General features: G+C 42.4%; 1 protein-coding gene across 1 annotated transcript in view; it reads right to left on the bottom strand.

The window, feature by feature from the left end:
- The window catches only part of LOC122940880 (pendrin-like), a 139,948-nt gene that overhangs the window by 26,511 nt on the left and 92,410 nt on the right, over positions 1–21,027 (bottom strand). Inside the window, exons 6-8 of the mRNA XM_044297758.1 lie at positions 20,593–20,745; positions 18,612–18,694; positions 6,951–7,098 (exon numbers count right to left, since the gene is read on the bottom strand). Coding sequence (XP_044153693.1) covers positions 6,951–7,098; positions 18,612–18,694; positions 20,593–20,745 — 384 coding nt within the window. The remainder of the gene's footprint in view (positions 1–6,950; positions 7,099–18,611; positions 18,695–20,592; positions 20,746–21,027) is intronic.

Below are 21,027 nucleotides of genomic sequence, written 5' to 3'. Positions count from 1 at the left end.
CCAAGTTGGATCTAAGAGGGGCATACAATCTGGTCAGGGTCAGAGAAGGAGACGAATGGAAGACGGCCTTCAATACCCCTGAGGGCCATTTTGAGAATTTGGTTATGCCTTTTGGTTTGATGAATTCTCCAGCCGTCTTTCAGCATTTTGTGAACAGCATTTTTTTATCATTTAATGGGGAAATTTGTATTAGTGTATCTAGATGACATTTTGATTTTTTCTCCTGATTTCAAAACTCATAAGGAACATTTACGTCAGGTCTTGCTCATCCTGCGGGAGAATAAATTGTACACTAAACTGGAAAAATGTGTGTTTGCGGTTCCAGAAATTCAATTTCTGGGGTTTCTGCTCTCCGCTTCTGGTTTTCGCATGGACCCCGAGAAGGTCCGCGCTGTGCTTGAGTGGGAGCTTCCTGAGAATCAGAAGGCGCTGATGCGCTTTTTGGGTTTTGCCAATTATTACAGGAAGTTTATTTTGAATTATTCCTCTGTTGTTAAACCACTCACTGATATGACTAGAAAGGGGGTAGATTTTTCCTCCTGGTCGGTAGAGTATATATCAAGGAGAGTTTTGCTTCCGCTCCCATCTTGGTACAACCTGATATTTCTCTACCCTTCATAGTTGAGGTTGATGCTTCTGAGGTGGGTGTGGGTGCGGTCTTGTCTCAGGGTCCCTCTCCTGCCAAATGGCGACCGTGTGCCTTTTTCTTGAAGAAACTCTCCTCCGCAGAGAGAAATTACGATGTGGGAGATAGGGAGTTGTTGGCCATCAAGTTGGCTTTTGAGGAGTGGCGCCATTGGCTAGAGGGAGCCAGACACCCTATTACCGTGTTTACCGACCATAAAAATCTGGCCTACTTGGAGTCAGCCAAGCATCTGAACCCGAGACAGGCCAGATGGTCTTTGTTCTTTTCAAGGTTTAATTTTGTTGTCACGTTCCGCCCTGGGGTTAAGAATGTGAAGGCGGATGCCCTGTCACGTTGTTTTCCGGGAGGTGGGAATTTTGAAGACCCGGGTCCCATTTTGGCTGAAGGTGTGGTGGTCTCTGCTCTTTATCCTGAATTGGAGGCAGAGGTTTAGGTAGCCCAGTCAGAGGCTCCTGATCTTTGTCCTCCTGGGAGGTTGTTTGTGCCTCTCACTTTAAGACACAAGATTTTTAAGGAACACCACGATACCTGTCCTTGCTGGGCACCCGGGGGGCAAGAGCCACAGTGGATCTCATCACTCGGCGCTTCGTAAGTCGGTTGAGGGTTTTGTGGCAGCCTGCGAGACCTGCGCTCGTGCCAAAGTCCCTCATTCACGGCCATCAGGTCCTCTCCTTCCGTTACCCATTCCTTCCCGTCCTTGGACACATCTGTCAATGGACTTCATTACGGACCTGCCTCGTTCCTCGGGGAAGACTGTGATTCTGGTGGTGGTGGACCGTTTTAGCAAAATGGTGCATTTTATTCCTTTTCCTGGCTTGCCCAATGCTAAGACGCTGGTGCAAGCATTTATTGATCACATTGTCAAATTGCATGGTATCCCTTCAGACATAGTCTCTGATAGGGGCACACAGTTTGTTTCCAGATTCTGGAAGGCTTTCTGTTCTCGCTTGGGGGTTCGGTTGTCATTCTCTTCTGCTTTCCACCCGCAGTCGAATGGCCACCATCAATCAGAATCTGGAGACATATCTGCGCTGTTTTGTGGCGGAGAATCAGGAGGATTGGTGTTCTTTTTTGTCCCTTGCTGAGTTTGCTTTAAATAACCGTCGTCAGGAGTCCTCTGATAAGTCACCATTTTTTGGTGCATATGGGTTTCATCCGCAGTTTGGGACATTCTCTGGAGAGGGGTCTTCTGGTTTACCTGATGAGGACAGATTCTCCTCGTCTTTGTCATCTATTTGGCAAAAGATTCAGGATAATCTAAAGAGCATGAGTGAGAGATATAAGCGTGTGGTGGGTAAGAGACGTGTGCCTGGTCCGGACCTGAATGTTGGTGATCTGGTGTGGTTGTCTACTAAGAATATCAAATTGAAGGTTCCCTCCTGGAAGTTGGGTCTTAAGTTTATTGGGCCTTACAAAATCTTGTCCGTCATCAATCCTGTTGTCTACCGTCTTGATCTTCCTCAGACTTGGAAGATCCATAATGTTTTTCATAAGTCCTTATTAAAACCTTATGTCCAACCCATTGTACCCTCGTCTTTGCCTCCTCCTCCGATTGTGGTTGATGGTAATCTTGAATTTCAGGTCTCTAGGATTGTGGATTCTCGTGTTGTCCGCAGTTCTCTCCAGTACCTCATTCATTGGGAGGGTTATGGTCCTGAGGAGAGGATGTGGGTCCCAGTGACGGACATTAAGGCCACTCGTCTCATCAGGGCTTTCCATAGGTCCCATCCTGAGAAGGTGGGCTCTGAGTGTCCGGAGTCCACTCGTAGAAGGAGGGGTACAGTCACCACCAGACATCTGAGAAGCTCTGACAGACTTCCTTCAGAACCTCCTCCTTGAGATTCCTTTTGTTTTGCTTTCATTTTCTCATCTCGTTAGCCTCTCTCAGCTGTCATGTAGTTGCACTGATTGCATCCCTTTAAATCCCTTCCCATACTGCATCACTTTACGGTTTATATTACTTCCTGTAGTGTGTGCATGCTGATCCTACTACTGAGTCTTCTACAGATAAGTTTTGTTCGTTCTTTTGTGTTTTCCTGTTTGCTGGATCCCAGGTGACCCTGACTCCCTCTGTATCTAGTGTAGGGAGCCGGTGGTCGTGTCCCCTCACTATTATAGGGTGTTCAGGTGTTATACAGTCAAGGTACGAGGATATGCGATCATCTACCATTGGGATTTTCGCATAGGCTGAGCAGTTAGGGAGAGAGCCAGGTCTGATGCAGGGCTCTCCCTTTTGTTCCTTAGTTTTGAATCAAGTCTTCTAATTGTGTCTTCTAATTTTCTGTACACCTTCCGTTACAGTGCCCGTGCGGACTACTGGCACATGCTTCGTCGATCCAACTGTGCATGTGCCGGCTCCCTGAGCACGCGAGATTACGGCGCTTGGAAGGAATAACGTCAGGGCAAGTGCAGTGAATAAATTAACTGGTAGGCGGTGCTGGGCTCCGGAATGATGGGTGTGGCTGGGCTCCAACGGATCGTGGGACAACCCCTTGGGCTCCTTAGCAAGGAAATTTACATATCTATAAAATCGCTTTTTGGGAGAATAAAAGACACACAGAGCAGTAAGAGTGGGATCATTTAATTCAAAACAAGGAGACTGATGGGCACATATGAATATCTCTATAGGGATAAATCCTGGTGACAGAATCCCTTTAAAGAGCTGCCTGACGTAACAGAGTAAAAACACAGAGCCTGTGACTAGAGAATCTCAAGGCTGTACAGAGAAAGGTTCTCAAAATGTTAAATAGACCAATTGAAAAAATTATTTTTAGCTCAAAATGAGTATAAAGCAATAATTAAAAAAAAAAAATCCCCCAAAGCTGTACATTGCCTGTAAGTGAATCTGACAAGGGGTTGTATCACCAAGATATACATTTTGCATTTATAGGTCAATTCCTCCAGAGCATCTAGCACATCCAGCACATAAAGAGTGTCCTGAGTGGGGGACGGGGGTTATCTTTATGATATAATGTGGATATACCATAAATGTCTGAGTTGGGAGTACCCTTTCAGGACCAAGCCATTTTTCACCTTTCTGTCCAAGCCATTTTTAGCAAATCTGACATGTATCACTTTATGTGGTAATAACTTTAAAACGCTTTTACTTATCCAGGCCACTCTGAGATTGTTTTCTCGTCACATATTTTACTTCATGACAGTGGTAAAATTGAGTCAAAATATTTCATTCTTATTTATAAAAAAAAAAATCCAAATTTCTATTTCTCTACTTTTATAATAGATAGTAATAACTCCAAAAATAGTTACCACTTTACATTCCCCATATGTCTATTTTATGTTTGGATCATTTTGTGAATGCCATTTTATTTTTTGGGGACGTTAGAAGGCTTAGAAGTTTTAAAGCAAATCTTGAAATATTTCAGAAAATTTCCAAAATTCACTTTTTAAGAACCAGTTCAGGTCTAAAGTCACTTTGTGAGGCTTACATAATAGAAGCCACCCAAAAATGACCCAATTTTAGAAACTACACCCCTCATTGTATTCAAAACTGATTTTCCAAATGTTGTTAACCCTTTAGTTGTTCCACAAGAATTTATGGAAAATGGAGATGAAATTTCAGAATTTCACTTTTTTGGCAGATTTTCCATTTTAATAAAAAAAAAATCCACTAACAAAGCAAGGGTTAACAGCCAAACAAAACTCAATATTTATTACCCCGATTCTGTAGTTTACAGAAACACCCCATATGTGGTCGTAAACTGCTGTACGGCATTAGGCAGAAGGAAAGAAACGTCATATGGTTTTTGGAAAGCTGATGCCACTTGGATAATTTTAAGCTGCCATGTCACATTTGAAGACCCCCTGATGCACCCCTAGAGTAGAAACTCCAAAAAAATGACTGCATTTTGGAAACTACGGGATAATGTGGCAGTTTTGTTGGTACTATTTTAGGGTACATATGATTTTTGGTTGCTCTATATTACAGGCAACGTAACATAAAAAAGCTGTGTTAGCACAGTTTTTATTTTATTTTATTTACAGTGTTCATCTGACAGGTTCATGTGGTATTTTTATAGAGCAGGTTGTTACGGACGCGACAATACCAAATATGACCAAATTATTTTTTAGTGTCTCCATATTCTGAGAGCAATATTTATTTATTTTTGCAACTGTCTTATGTAGGGACTCATTTTTTTCGGTATAAGATGATGGTTTAATTGGTACTATTTTAGGGTGCGTATGACTTTTTGATCGCTTGCTATTACACTTTTTGTGATGTAAGGTGACAAAAAATGACACACTTTTTTTACTGTGTTTACCTGAGGGGTTAGGTCATGTGATATTTTTATAGAGCAGGTTCTTATTGACGCTAATATGTACCGTATACTTTTTTATTTATTTATGTTTTACACAATAACAGCATTTTTTGATAAAGAAAATCATGTGTTAGTGTCTACATATTCTGAGAGCCATAGTTTTTTTATTTTTTGCGCGATTGTCTTAGGTAGGGTCTCATTTTTTGCAGGATGAGATGATGGTTTGATTTTGGGGTGCGTATAATTTTTTGATCGCTTGCTATTACACTTTTTGTGATGTAAGGTGAAAAAAAATGGCTTTTTTGACACCGTTTTTATTTAATTTTTTTACGGTGTTCACCTGGGGGTTAATTCATGTGATATTTTATACAGCAGGTTCTTATGGATGTGGCGATACCTAATATGTCTACTTTTTTTTTTTTACATTTAACACAATAATATAATTTTTGAAACAAAAAAATCATGTTTTAGTGTCTCCATAGTCTAAGAGCCATAGTTTTTTTTTTTTTTTTTGGGCGATTGGGCTCATTTTTTGTAGGATGAGGTGATGGTTAGATTAGTGCTATTTTGGGGGAATACGCCTTTTTGATCGCTTGGCAATTGCTCTTTTAGTGATGTAAGGTGATAAAAATGTTTTTTTTAGCACTGTTTTCATTTTATTTTTTTGACGGTGTTCACCTGAGGGGTTAACTCAAGTGATATTTTTATAGAGCCGGTCGATACGGACGTGGTGATAGCTAATATGTCTGCTTTTCTTTTTTTCCCTATTTTTTCCAATTTTATTTTTTTACTTTATTTTGGGAAAATTAAGTTTTTTTTTTTTTTTTTACTTGAAACTTTTTAATTATTTTTTGTAAAACTTTTTTTTTTTCACTTTTTTGTCCCACTTTGGGACTTCAACTTTTGGGGGTCTGATCCCCTTTACAATGCATCACAATACTTCTGTATTGTCATGTATTGGCTGTAAGTGCATTACACACTGTAATACACTTACAGCATTCTTTTATTGTGAGATCCAGGGGGCTAGATCTCACAGGCTGTCACGTTGCCTAAGGAAGGCATCAGGCTGCCTTCCCTGCCATCGGGTCCGTCACAGCAGTGCAGTGACCCGATGACTGCTTCCTCTCTGCATGGACATCGCACCGTGGCTGTGCAGGGGTTAATGCACTGGCATCAGTGATTTCACCGATGCCGGCGCATACAGCAGGGGTCCGGCTATCAGTGACTGCCGGATCCCTGCCGCTTATCGGGTGGACGCAGCTCCTGCACCCGCCCGATCATGGCGCCGTACATGTACGGCGCTGGGCGTTAAGGCTACCTGCACATCTGCATTTTTGCTGGATCAGTCAGGGGATCACCAAAATGCATCTGGTCAATAGTACAACCGTCTGCATCCATTCAAAACAGATCCGGTTGTATTATCTCCCAAATGAATAAGACAGATCTGGCACTAAATCCATTGTAAGTCAATAGGCGTCGGATCAGTTTTTTTTCGTGTCCGTCTTGCTCCGTATATCCCATGACATGATACCGAACAGAATACATTCTGGTGCACTCCCTTCTGGTTTGTTCAGTTTTGTCCCCATTAACAATGAATAGGGACAAAACTGAAGCATTTTCCTCAGGTTTTGAGATCCTCTGATGGATCTCAAAACCGGAAAGGAAAACACAGATGTGAAAGTAGCCTAAAAACGGTGTTTTGATGCCTTCTTTGGCTTTAACATAAATGGAATGTTCTTTTATATGAGGACCGCATTTTCCGAAAGGATATTTAGCAAGAGATGTCCAAAGTAGACCGTACCTTTAGGCTCCATTCACAAAATTGCGGAACGGATGCGGACACATTCTGCGGACTTGTGAATGGAGCCTTACAATCTTGGACAGAAAGATGATCCATTCCTTAAAGGGTTCATCCCATGACAAGCACTTATGCTTTATGCACAGGAGAGGGGAAAAGTGTCTGTTCTGTGAGGGTCTGACCAGTGTAGCGATCACTCTATTTTACCTCATCGAGTGTCAAAATTTACCTGGTTCCCATCTATAGGATAGTTGTTTTTGGTTCCATAGACTTTTGCCACAGACACAGCTACAGCATATGCAACTATTCCGGTGGAAAATGCAGAGCCAATCATTTCAGAAAACATGCTGACATCTGGAGCTATGGGTTTTACGAACCTAAAACACATGAAACACATCCATCATTTATCTGTCAGTTTATCTTACACAGTACTTTATTTGAAGAAGTCATTAAAGGGGTTGTGCTATCATGTGAAAAGGGTATAAGTATCTGATTGATGGGGGTCCGATTTCTCACAAGATAGGGAGTCCTGTATTATGGAGCGCTATTTGTTCACAGTAGCATTTTGCAACACAAAATGCATTTTATATATACAAAATTTATTTTGTAGAATTCTATGTGACAAAGTGACATTCTGTGCGAAAAAAACGACATTCTGTGTGACAAAATGACATTCTGTGTGACAACATTAATTCAGTGAGACAAAATGACATCCTGTGAGAAATTGATTCTTGTTCACAATGGGCACAAACGACAGCCTACATGCTGCCTTTTGTTACGCAACGTAATTTTGTGTGCAAAAGATTCTGTGGGAACAAACTTAATTCTGTGTCACAAAACATTCTGTGCAACAAAATGTGTGTTGTGCCACAAAATCAATTTGGCGCAACACAGTCTGTGTGACAAAATTAATTCTGTGACAAAATTAATTGTTATGTTATATGACATTATGAATTGTGTCACAAAATGATATTCTGTGGAAAAAATAAAAATTCTGTATAGACAAAATGAATTCTGTGATTATTACATTCATTTTGTGTCACAAAATACATTGCCGAACAAACAGCACTCAATACCCTATCGTTTTTGAATGAAGTAACAGGCCGCACATGTCCTTTGCCAGAGATTGTGGCTGGACCTGAGGATACTTTACCAACACCTGACTCCTTCAGTCCACTGCTGCCTTGCTCTTGTCTCCCACATGTCATTATCCTGTTTGCTGCAGGCCACAAGGCTGCTATATCCAATAACTGGCTGCAGCTGTGACATATCACTCAAGTGTCTTGTGAGAGGGATTCACATCCATGGTCTTTGGTTGCAGCAGCTACGTCACCTGTGTCAAACAAGATGTTGACAAGGGGAGACTAGAGAGAGGCAGGGGCGTCGCGGGAGAAAAGGATCCAGAACCCAGTGGCAGGGAGCAAGTACAGTATGAATACTTCCCTTTGGTGGTTGGGCTACATGAGTTTGTCTCATTAGAGACGTTGGTAGCATATTTCTAGGATATGCCCTCAATGTCCTAATTGCATGGGTCCGAATACTATGGCTTCTGCTGATGCTAAAAGCAAAGAGGTTCTAGGAAACCACTGTGCAACTTTGCTTCTTGTTAGCATATTTTTGCCTTGTATTAGTATATTTATGCAAAGGATATTGTGCCTGGTCCCTTGATCTCCAGTGCTATATTATTTTTCCAAAGCTACTCTAATGTTCAACCTCAATTGGTTAAGTGAAATAGTAATGAGTACCCTATTATGATTGTTTTTGTCACCCATTGATCTGTATGATCTATAGTAGTCCAATGGTGGTAGTGTGTTGTTGAAAATAAATTTTACTCCACAATAAGATGAGCAAATTAATTCTAGACTAATCTGATTCCTTACAAACTTCACAAAAATTCGTCCACCAAACAAATCTGAAGCTTTTCTGATTCGCTTCGGATGAATTGCATAAAAGTGGCGCCCAGCACAATTTTACTGTTAATCTTGGTAGGCACAAACCACGAGGGAGAAAGAAGGATAGTCACATGACAGTGGGAGGAAGGGGTTGATCGGCTCACAGGCTGACAGACAGCCTGGATCAGCCAATCAGGGGTTAGTAGGCAGAGAGATGCCTAGCTGAAACAGCAGAAGCTCCATAATGTGTGTTCAGCTTCTGAACTGGAAGGTGTGTGTGGTAGTGTCTGCCCCAAAAAAATATTACAAACACAATAAACTATTGTAGTATGATAAGGACACTATATGGAAAATATAGGGAAATAGTAGGGAGACATACAGTATCTCACTAAAGTAAGTACTCCTCTCCCATCTTTGTTAATATTTTCGGTATTGTCGTATAAAAAGATATGACGCTTTGATATAATGTAAAGTAGTCAGTGTACAGCTTGTATAACAGTGTAAATGTAGTGTTCCCCTTAAAATGAACTCAACACACTGGCAACAACAGGGAGTACCCCCCCCCCCCCCCCAAGTGAAAATGGCCAAATTCTGCCAAAATTGTCAATATTTTGTGTGGCCACCATTATTTTCCAGCGCTGCCTTAACTATCTAGGGCATTTAGTTCACTAGAGCTTCACAGGTTGCCACTCGAATCCTCTTCCACTTCTCCATGACGACATCATTGAGCTGCTGGATATTAGAGACCTTGTGCTCCTCCACCTTCAATTTGGGGATGCCCCACAGATGCTCAATAGGGTTTAGGTCTAGAGACATGCTTGGCCAGTCCAGCACCTTTACCCGTTTCTTTAGCAAGACAGTGGGCATCATGGAGGTGTGTTTGGGGTCGTTATCATGTTAGAATACTGCCCTGCAGCCCAGTTTCCGAAGGGAGGGGATCATGCTCTGCTTCAGTATGACACAGTACATGTTGCCATTCATGGTTCCCTCAATGAATTGTAGCTCCCCACAGCCGGCAGCACTCATGCAGCCCCAAACCATGACACTCCCACCACCATGCTTGACTGTAGGCAAGACACACTTGTCTTTGCAGTGTGCGGCGTATGGTGTGAACACTGACAGGCTGACCCCCCCCCCCACCCCTTTAACCTCTGCAGCAATACTGGCAGCACTCGTACATCTTTCTTGAGCATGTGCATGCAACTTCTTTGGTCGACCATGGCGAGGCCTGTTCTGAGTGGAACCTGTCTTGTTAAACCGCTGTATGGTCTTGGCCACCGTGCTGCAGCTGAAGCTCAGTTTCAGGGTGTTGGAAATCTTCTTATAGCCTAGGCCAGTGATGGCGAACCTTTTACAGACCGAGTGCCCAAACTGCAACATAAACCCACTTATTTATCGCAAAGTGCCAACACAGCCATTTACCTTGAATACTACAGTCCAATATAGAATATCTTCCATGTACTTTATCATTTATTTACAATATCCTGCCTACATTCAGTGCGCTGCCTGTGCCGTTCATAGTGCGCCCTGCGCTGCTGAATGGCAGGAAAAGTCTAAGGCATATTAGTACACCATAGACTTTTTCCAGGGTGTGGGTGCCCACAGAGAGGGCTGTGAGTGCTGCTTCTGGCACCCGTGCCATAGGTTCGCCATCACTGGCCTAGGCCATCTTTATATAGAGCAACCATTCTTTTTTTCAGATCCTCACAGAGTTCTTTGCCACGAGGTGCCACGTTGAACTTACAGTGACCAGTGTGAGAGAGTGTGAGAGCGATAACAACAAATTTAACAAATCTGCTCCCCATTTACACCTGAGACCTTGTAACACTAACGAGTTACATGACACCGGGGAGGGAAAATGGCTAATTGGGCACAATTTGGCCATTTTCACTTAGGGATATACCGTACTTTTCACCCTATAAGATGCACCTGCCCATAAGACGCACTTAGGTTTGAAAAAATATATTTTGAACCAAAAGGTGTGCTTTGTAGATAACACTATTATGGGGGATCTGTGGATGAAGCACTGTTATGGGGGATCTGTGGATGGCACTGTTATGGGGGATCTATGGATGGCACTGTTTGGGAGATCTGTGGATGGCACTGTTATGGGCGTGATCAGTGGATGGCACTGTTATGGGGGATCTTTGGATGGCACGGTTATGGGCGGGATCTGTGGATGGCATTGTTATGGGGGATCTGTGGATGGCACTGTTATGGGGGATCTGTGAATGGCACTGTTATGGGGGCATCTGTTGATGACACTGCTATGGGGGTTGATCTGTGGATGACACTGTTATGGGGGATCTGTGGATGACACTGCTATGGGGGATCTGTGAATGACACATATATTGCATCTTATGCTATCTATGTGTCATCCACAGATCCCCCACATAACAGTGTCCCTGGGTAGTGACCCCCAATACAGGGGGTGGAGGCCGGCAACTGGTGCTGAAATCGCGTCGGGGCCTGGTGCAGTCACTGTACTCTATTACACCGGGCCCCGCACACAGCAGTATTCATATGTAAAGTGTAGGCAATCCATATGTAAAGTGTAGAAATCCTCTGTGGTAGGGCAATCCACCTAGTACTCACTATGAAACTCCGGTACTAGCAGGCAGGCAGGCCGGTCACTCACTTCGTCACGCACATGCTCCCAATTTATTAATGAAGCAGGCGGAGCATGCGCCTGACAAAGTGAGTGACCAGCCAGCCTGTCTGCTAGTACCGGAGTTTTATGAGTACTAGGTGGATTGCTCTACCGCAGAGGATTTCTACACTTTACATATGGGTTGCCTACACTTTACATATGAATACTGCTGTGTGCGGGGCCCGGTCTAATAGAGTACAGTGACTGCACCGGGCCCCGCCGCGATTCCAGCAGTTGCCGACCTCCACCCCCTCATCCCTCCCAGCTGATACATCGCAGGCCGCGCTGTGCAGCATCGCGGCCAGCGATGTATCAGTGTTAGCAGAGTAAAAATGGCAGCATTCACCCTATAAGACGTATTGCCATTTTCCCCCCACTTTATGGGGCGAAAAATACGGTACTAACTTTTGTTTCCAGCGGTTTAGACATTAATGGCAGTGTGTTGAGTTATTTTGAGGGCACACCAAATCTATACTGTTATACAAGTTGTACACTGACTACTTTACATTGTTCCCCTGAGGAAGCGATAGCGAAATGCGCGTCAGGGCCTAGACTACATTGGTCTGTATACAATTGGCAGTTGATTCTCCCTTGGTTACTCTCTCCTCTATGCACTTTGAACTTTATATATTTGTTTAGTGATATATTTTTATTAGTTTAGGAGTGTTTGGGATTATCTGCAACTATTTATTGACAAAGTATATGTAGTCCGTGTTTTGTCCTGTGTCTGTATAAGCCACCTATACATGTATTTTATTATATTTGGTAATTGTAAAATAAACGTTTTATTATCAATTGCTGTGTAGTGTATTTTTAGGGGTTATCTGCTTTATAGCTACCTCGCAGGTATTACTCTAGGGCCAGTGCTCCTATATTGTATCAAAGTGTCATATCTTCAGTGTTTTCCTATGAAAAGATAGAATAAACAAAATGTGAACTGTACTCACTGAATGTGTACTCGCTTTTGTTAGATACTGCAATTGTGTAGGTTTTATGGATTTTTTCAGGGATAGCTTTGAGGGAGTGAGGGACTTTTCACACTGTGCTTAACTCTTTAGTGACCATGCAATTTTTTTAATCATCCCTTTCCAAAAGCTATAACTTTTTAGTTTTTTCATCAATGTACCTGTATGAGAGCTTATTTTTTGCAGGACAAGTTATAGTTTTAAATGCACCATTTTGGGTACATATAATCATTGATTAAAGCCAGCTGTCTGCACTAAACTCCCACACAGGGCTGCAGAGCGATCTGTGTCTGCAGGGGAGAGAGGACTGTGAGCTTCAGGAACGGGACAAGGTGAGTAGGTACTGTGTTTTTTTGTTGTGTTTTTTTTTTTAAAACAGAGAGGGCACTGGAAGAAAGGTATATATATACTACAGACAATCCTTTTGCGGTGGCGATGGACTGGTATGGCAGGTACATCGATGACCTGCTCATCATATGGAGCGCTGATGTACCTGCCATACCTGATTTCATGTTATTATCTTAATGATAATCCTTACAATTTGAGATTCACTTATTTACAGGATGGGTTCACTATTAATTTTCTCAATCTAACTCTTACGGGTATTCCCCATTCGAATATACACTCATCCACTTATCGCAAACCGGTTGCTGGCAATGTGATCTTGAGAGCTAATAACCATCATCCTTTGCACACTATTAAATCTATACTGGTGGATGAAATGGTACATGCTAGAAGGAACTGCAGCGATGATGCGGCTTTCATGACAGAGTGTCACGTATCTTGGCAAGGGGCTATCCCAGTTGGATGATTAAAAGAGCCGAAAAAATTGCGCAGATGAAAAATCGTGAGATATTACTTTTTGGGAGCAACAATAAAGTTGGGGACAGTGTTGATACAGCAGGTGGGAAAGATCGTAATAATCTGCCTACCTTGGTTCTTACGTATAGCAACCAATTCCAGCAGGTCAAACAGGTAGTATCGAGAATGTATTTCGATCTTACATGAAGATGATTTTTTACATGGCCTGCTGCAGGATGGTTATAGAGTGGCAGCGAGACGGTCTCCCACGCTGGCTTTTTCACTGTCTCCTTCACTTTTTGCTTCCACTCCAAAGAGAACTGAGGCCAGTACCTGGCTAAAGTATACCGGGTTCACATGGTGCGGCAGCCATCCCTGCAAGACTTGTGGTTATGTTCTGCCCACCAAAATGTTCCAGGATTCTGAACATACTCTATCTTTCCCCATTAGGTCTTACATTAATTGCAACACCACTGGGGTTATTTATGTCACCAGATGTACACAGTGTAATTTACTTTATTTGGGGAGTACTATAAGAAAATTAAAGAACAGAATCCTGGAACATTTGAACTATGTCACCAATTCATCGTATGTCAATATTTCGAATGCAGCCAGACATTTTATTTCAGTACATGACAGGAGTTTACGAACATTTTCTGCTTTTGGAATTGAGCGAATTTTGCCCTCCATTCGAGGGGGCAATCTCCAAAAGCGTTTAATACAGAGGGAAGCCTTCTGCATTCTTCGATTAAAAACGAGCCATCCAGATGTCCTGAACATGAAGAAAGAACTTATGTATTTATATTAGGATTGAGTCTATTCCTGGTGTCCTTATGTGTTTATTCCATTCAGAGGAGCAATTATGAAGATAGATCTGCCATATTGGGTTGTATTTTTTGTTTTGCTTTTAACATTGGAAACCACTGTTCAGACCATGCGGTTTTGCAGGAACATATTTTTTTCAGTTTTTCTTGCGGGAAGCTGATTTTTGTGTATTGTTATTCCTGATTTAGACTTGAGAGCCTGAATAGTATGTATTTTAAGTGCACACATTTGGTTTTACACACTTTTTTATTTACACCAATGTTTGCCTCAGATTTTCCCGTTGGCTTTAGCTGGGGTGTGCTGCAATTTACTGCCTCTAATCACCACATGGAGATGGGAGGAGTGGTTGTAACTTACCTCTATAAGTATTGCCATTTGGAAATTTCGGATCAGTTATGATTAAGAACACGTTTGTTCGAAACGCGTAGACGATTATTTGGAATACTGAGGTGATGCTGTCACTGTATGATTCTGTACTATTTTGAATAAAGGAACCCACAATGCTGTTTAACTTCGATGCTGGATTCATCTCTTCATTCCTACAGAGAGGGCATTGCTACTATAAAGGGGGCACAGAGGGCTTTTCTACTATAAAGGGGGCACAGAGGGCATTGGTACTATACAGGGGCACAGAGGAACATTACTATTATAAAAGCGCACAGAGGACATTGCTAACTTAAAGGGCACAGAGGGCATTACTGCTATAGAAGGGCACAGAGGGCATTGCTACTATAAAGGGGGCACAGAGGGCAATGGTACTAGAAAGGGGGCACAGAGTAGAGGGCATTACTACTACAAAGGGGTCACAGTGGGCATTACTATCATAAGGGGGCACAGAGGGCATTGCTACTACAAAGGGGGCACAGAGGGCATTACTACTACAAAGAGGGCACAGAGGGCATTACTACCATAAAGGAACACAGAGGGATTTTCTACTATAAAGGGGGCACAGAGGGCATTGCTACTATACAGGGGCACAGAGGGCATTACTGCTATAAAAGGGCACAGAGGGCATTGCTACTATAAAGTGGGCACAGAGGGCATCACTACTATGAAGAGGGCACAATAGTCATTATTAATATGAAGAGGGCACAATAGGCATTACTACTGTGAAGGGGCACAATGGGCATTACTACTATGAAGGAGGCACAATGGGCATTACTACTGTGAAGGGGGCCAGATTGCATTACTAATGTGAAGGGGGCACAAAGAGGGCATAACTACTGTGAGGGGGCATAACTATTATGAGGTCACAGAGTGGGCATTACTACTGTAAAGGGGGCACAATGGGCATTACTACTGTGAAGGGGCCAAAGAGTGAATTACTACTGTGAGGGGGCACAAAGAGGGTATTACCACTGTTACAGGGGCTGCCAGCACGGAATCCCATGGGAGAGGCACATAAAGGACATAGGTAACACTACCACATGATCTACACTAGTGTTATCTGTGGTTTTACATAGGAATGCAGGTAACACTACCACATTATCAGCACTAGTGTTATCTGTGCTGTTACATAGGACTGCAGGTAACATCTAATATAGTATCTGTACTTAGAGATTTATCACTGTGTTACCTGTAGTGTTACATAGGACTGCAGGTGATATCAACAACATTATCTGTACTTGTTCCACCCCAGATATGGCAGGACAGTCTCGGAGTTCGGTGGCTACTTGGCTTTCATGTTATTTTTTAATGGGAGGGGGGCTCTATTGTTGAACCAGTTCAGTTAGTGATATTAAAGACATACATAGTACAAAGAAATTTCAATGCCAACACTGCATTAGGCTACTTTCACACTGGCGTTTTGGCTTTCTGTTAGTGAGATCCGTTCAAGGCTCTCACAAGCGGTCCAAAATGGATCAGTTTCGCCTTAATGCTTTCTGAATGTAAAAGGATCCACTCAGAATTCATCAGTTTGCCTCCATTCCTGTCTCCATTCCGCTTTGGAGGCAGGACAGCAAAATGTTGCTTACAGCGTTTTGGTGTCCGTCTGAGAAAACTGATCCAAACAGATCCGTCCTGGCGCACAATGTAAGTCAATAGGGATTAATCAGTTTGATATGACACAATCTGGCACAATAGAAAACGGATCCATCCTCCATTGACTTTTAATGGTGTTCAAAACGAATCCGTCTTGGCTATGTTAAAGATAATACAAACAGATATGTTCTGAATGGATACATGCAGTTGTATTATCTAAACGGATAACGGATGACGGATCCGCACCAAATGCGATTGTGAAAGTAGCCTTACTCGCAAAGTAAATTGTCAATAGCAGTGTGCAGTGTGTTTGTAGAAATGGGCAAGCATTTAATTGCACGTCTTTAAATTACAGAAAACACACTTGCAATTTTACTTGTATTGTTCACCTGTGTTGTTAACCTGTCAGAGGTTTGGTATGCACAGATAATTTTTTATTAATAATAACTATAATCTGTGTGTACCAAACCTGTGACTTTTCACTCAAGAAACCCATGACTTTCCATTTATAGAAAACCTGTGACTTTTCATTTATAGGCCTCATAATAAAAACTATGGAAGACTGCAAAACGAAAGACTCAGGCCTTGTCATCCAAGGTCATAATAGCAGTAAGTAGCAGTAGTAGCAGCACCAGCCACCCGTCCAATAGTAGTAGTAGTGGCACTTGTTGACAGCGCACTCGGGGGAAATACAGAGCAGGGAATTAGGAGGGGAGTCAATGAGCGGACAATGACATATCACAGTCAGATAAAAAACTGTCAGGGCCCGATCTGATTCTGTTGTGGTCAGCTTGGAAACTGGTGATGCCACTGATAATGTTGGGTGCAGGCTCAAAATAGGCAAAATTCGGCTGCCTCTAGCTCTTTGTGAGCAACTCCTTATGGCAGTTTTTCTCCACCAGGCCGGCACACAAAACCACACTCATTTGCAAGATCTGCAGGATTAAAATAAGCTGTAGGCATTTAAACACAAACATAGATATCGGGGCTCAATCGCAGCACATGAGCCGGATCCTGTGGGATATTTGAACTGCCAGCATTCTGAATCAGAACAAGTCTGTCCTCCTTTTCCTGGTCTTCTTTGTGGCAGCCAGCCTTCATCCCCAAGCAGTACAGTATCCTTGTCATCATCAGCTACTTCTTCTCCTGCTCAGAGTCTTTTTTCTCTGCTCCATCGTGAGACATCCATAACAAAATGTGTAGCCATGAGAAAACTATTCTCAACCAACAGTAAGCTTGTGTGCAAGATGAACCCCCACCTGGCCAAGTTGCTGGTGGTGCAGTTGCTGCCATACCACTTGGTTCTGTGCCTTTACCAAATTTTAATTCTGCTGCTTACCTCCTGAAATCTCTGGTACCATAAGCACCAGCAGAAGCAGCAGCCAGTTTATTATCGTCAATACATTGGAGCAATTTTTTCATGTGCCATGTCAGGCTGAGGCAAATTAACAAACTGAGACCTACCCCACCAACACCCAGGTTCAGTCCTAGCTGGACTCTGGCCTTTCTCTGGTGTATACCATGCTCCCTGACCCCATGGACTAATGGGCTGACAGACTGGAACAATGGCCCGAACTAGCACAGTATGCTTTCTTTGATCTCTTGCCCAGTGGCATCTCAGAGAGGATTTTCTGTGTGGCCAGGGGAGTTGTGACACCCAAAGGGATACAGTTATCTCACGTCAGTGTACTAAACATTACTTTTGTCAAAATAAAGCAGGAATGGATCAGTGAGGATTTTCACACTTCTTTGGCTGGGGCCTATGAATAGATCTGCCTTTGCTGACAGTGCCCCTTTATGCTACTGCTGCTGTCTGCCTACATACCATCCTATTCTGTACCATATGGCTGCTGTTGCCATACTGCCACTGTCTGCCTACCTTCATATTCTATGCCTGTACTGTATAGCAGATGCTGTCGCTCCTGATGCCAGCGTCATGCCACTTCTGCTGTCTGCCTACCATCATTTTCCATACCGTATGGCTGTTGCTGCCACTGCCAATTGCTTATGCCAATTCCATTAACCCTGCTGCCAGTACCGCTACTGCTACTACTACTAAACACACACATCTACTGACTTGTCTATTCCATGCCACTACCATTGCCCTACCCTTTCCACATCCACAATGTAGTGCTGCTGCTGAGAGTTTTTCCAGGCTCATTCAGAACAAGCCATTCTTTCTTCTGACAATTAACACTTGTGTTTATAAATACGGGCAGGCATTCTGTCCCTTTTAATGCATAATTTTTGGATGCTTGTGCAGAACAAGCCACTCTTTCTTGTGTCATTAATGTGTTTGAATAAATAGGGGACAGGGAGCCATAATTTTTGGACACATGGTCCCAACAAGCCACGGTATTTTTTTCCATAACACTGTATGTGTTTAAACACCACCTGCCCCTGATAATGGACAATTTTTGGAAGCTTTCTAATATGAAAAAGCATAGCACATGTGGTGGCGCAGTGTATTTTTAAGCACGCTATTTGTTACCACTCTCAGACAGGCCTTTGCCCATAGCAATGTATGTCTGATATTATTTGCTATTGGTGTCATTGCGTTCAAAATCTTAAAAGGGGGGAGGGAGAGCAAAAAAAAAAAAAAGAGATAACATCTTATATCTTAGGGTGTAGGGTGTTATATACTAACTTTCCAGACAGTTGGAGTGATGAATCGATTTGGATCTGAACCAAACTTTTTGAAAAATACGGTGAATAAAGCACAAAGTGAAGTTTGCTAATCTGTAGTCAAGAGTAATAGAAATACACTGACTTACCCACTGGGGATGCTCTTCACAATTCCAGCTTTATAGTTTTTTTCAAAATTTGCTCCATAAGATATCCCTGTAGCTACTACTGTCTAAAATGAGACAAAATTGCATTATCTCTTTGATTCCTAGTGACTTCTGATTATATTATATTCTCTAGAATGGATGTATCAGAGACTGGAATCAAAAGCAATATTTTTAGTAATCTATACATATATATACACTGCAGTTTTTTTAATTTAAAAGATCACTCCAGAAAAAGATCAGGTATACTGTTATGCTTAGTTTAATTCCGAAAGACCTCTATTAGCAGTTTTTTTTCATGCAGAACTACACAAAGCTTAAGGCTACTTTCACACTTGCGGCAGGACGGATCCGACAGGCTGTTCACCATGTCGGATCCGTCCTGCGGCTATTTCGCCAGTGCCACCGTACCGCCGCTCTGTCCCCATTGACTATAATGGGGACGGGGGCGGAGCTCCGGCGGTGCACGGCGAGAGGCGCCGGACTAAAAAACCTGACATGCAGTAATTTTAGTCCGGCGGCCTTTCGCCGTGCACCGCCGAGCTGCGCCGGAGCTCCGCCCCATCCCCATTATAGTCAATGGGGACGGAGCGGCTATCCGGCGGCACGGCGAAATAGCCGCAGGACGGATCCGACATGGTGAACAGCCTGTCGGATCTGTCCTGCCGCAAGTGTGAAAGTACCCTAACAGTATACCAGTTTTACCGGCGTGTTTCTTTGAATGATCTTTTTGCATAACAGCCTTCAATGGTTTCTTTGCATAACAACTTTGCAAGCCAAAAGGATAGCTAAATGAGGAAGATACACAGTTACCAACAGTATAGAATTTGTAGGGAATGTCCCTAATTTACAGGCTGAAAATTCAGGCTATACTGGACCGAAAATGGAGCCCATTCAGCCCCTTAACAATAATTCTTCATCTCAGGAATGTCTGCTCACCTCTCCACCAACCTTCCCTCTCCATAGAATTCTATTTCAGTATGTATGACAGTGTATCTCTCCGTCCTAGAAAATGTTAGTTTAGTAAAAGAACTTTTAAGTGGAAATAAGCCATTTTTCTCTGATATAGATTAAGGGGGTCATTTACTATCCAGAAATACGCCTATATTGGGCGTACTTCTGGCGCAGATTGTGATGCAAAGTTAATTTGCTCCGCAGTCTGCGACTCCTCTCCACTCATGCCAGGTTTAAAAAAAGGTGAATGTAAGAAACTTAGGGGGTCATTTATTAAGACCGGCGTTTTAGATGCTGGTGGTGAATCCGCCGAAGTTACGAAAAGGCACCTCCCTCTACATAACTTTGGTGTATCCTGCGCCTGCTTCCATGCTGGATTACATTTAGACCATTTTCTACTCCTAAAACAGGCGTAGACATTGATGAATGAGACGGGTCTGCTGGCCCTTCCCCATGCCTACTTTTTTTAGACCTGACGTGAGTGGGGAGAAGTCGCAGATTGCGGAGCAAATAACCTTTGCACCATAATCTGCGCCAGAAGTACGCCTAGTATAGGCACATTTATACACAGTAAATGACCCCCTTAATCTATATCAATCTATATATATTTCCACTTAAAAGCTCTTTTACTAAACTAACATTCTCTAGGATGGAGAGATAGACTGTTATGCATGCTGAAAAAGAAGTCTATGGAGAGGGAAGGTTGGTGGAGAGGTGAGCAGACAGTTCTGAGATGGAGTATGTTTGTTTACGTGCTGAATGGGCCCCATGTTTGGTCCAATATAGCCTGAATTTTCAGGGACTCTCTCTGAAAATTAGGGGCATTCCCTGCAAATTTGGTACTGTTGCCAACTGTGTATCTTCCTCATAGCCTATTTGGCATTGCCTCTCCATATTTCTTTTGCTTTAGTTTATGAAATTATGACCCTTAATTATTCTGTGCTGTTACAGTAACTAAAATATATAGCAATTATTTGTCAGATAGTTGCATTCAAAGTAAAATCCAGCTTACCACAATAATTTCTATTGGAATTGGGACACGAAGCTTATGCTTGAATCTTTCATTGATTTCCTTTACTACCACACATACTATAAATGACAGCAGTCCAGCAATGAGATCACAGATGTTGGTCTTAGCAATGTTCTTGAAGATATCAATAATTGTCTAAAACATAAAAAAACTCAGGTAAAAAAATTATAATTTGTGCAATTCAGATGCAACAGATTTCAAGTTTTCAAGTGACATAGTGTTACTATGTCACTTGAAAGTTATTGTTGATGTGTCATGTTATGAATGATGAAGTGACAAGTGACCTTTAGAGATGCTATGTAGAAAGTGTGGCCAAAATTTTCAAGAGAAACAAGTGGTCAACTATTGAATGGTGAATCAATAAAACTTAACTTAAAATGGCCTCTTGATAAAATCTATTTTGTGAATAAGATAAAA

Source organism: Bufo gargarizans, chromosome 6 (assembly GCF_014858855.1).
Source record: "Bufo gargarizans isolate SCDJY-AF-19 chromosome 6, ASM1485885v1, whole genome shotgun sequence".
In the NCBI taxonomy this organism is placed as follows: Eukaryota; Metazoa; Chordata; class Amphibia; order Anura; family Bufonidae; genus Bufo; species Bufo gargarizans.
Note: the sequence above shows the minus strand (reverse complement) of the source record. Positions and strands in the feature narration are given on the sequence as shown.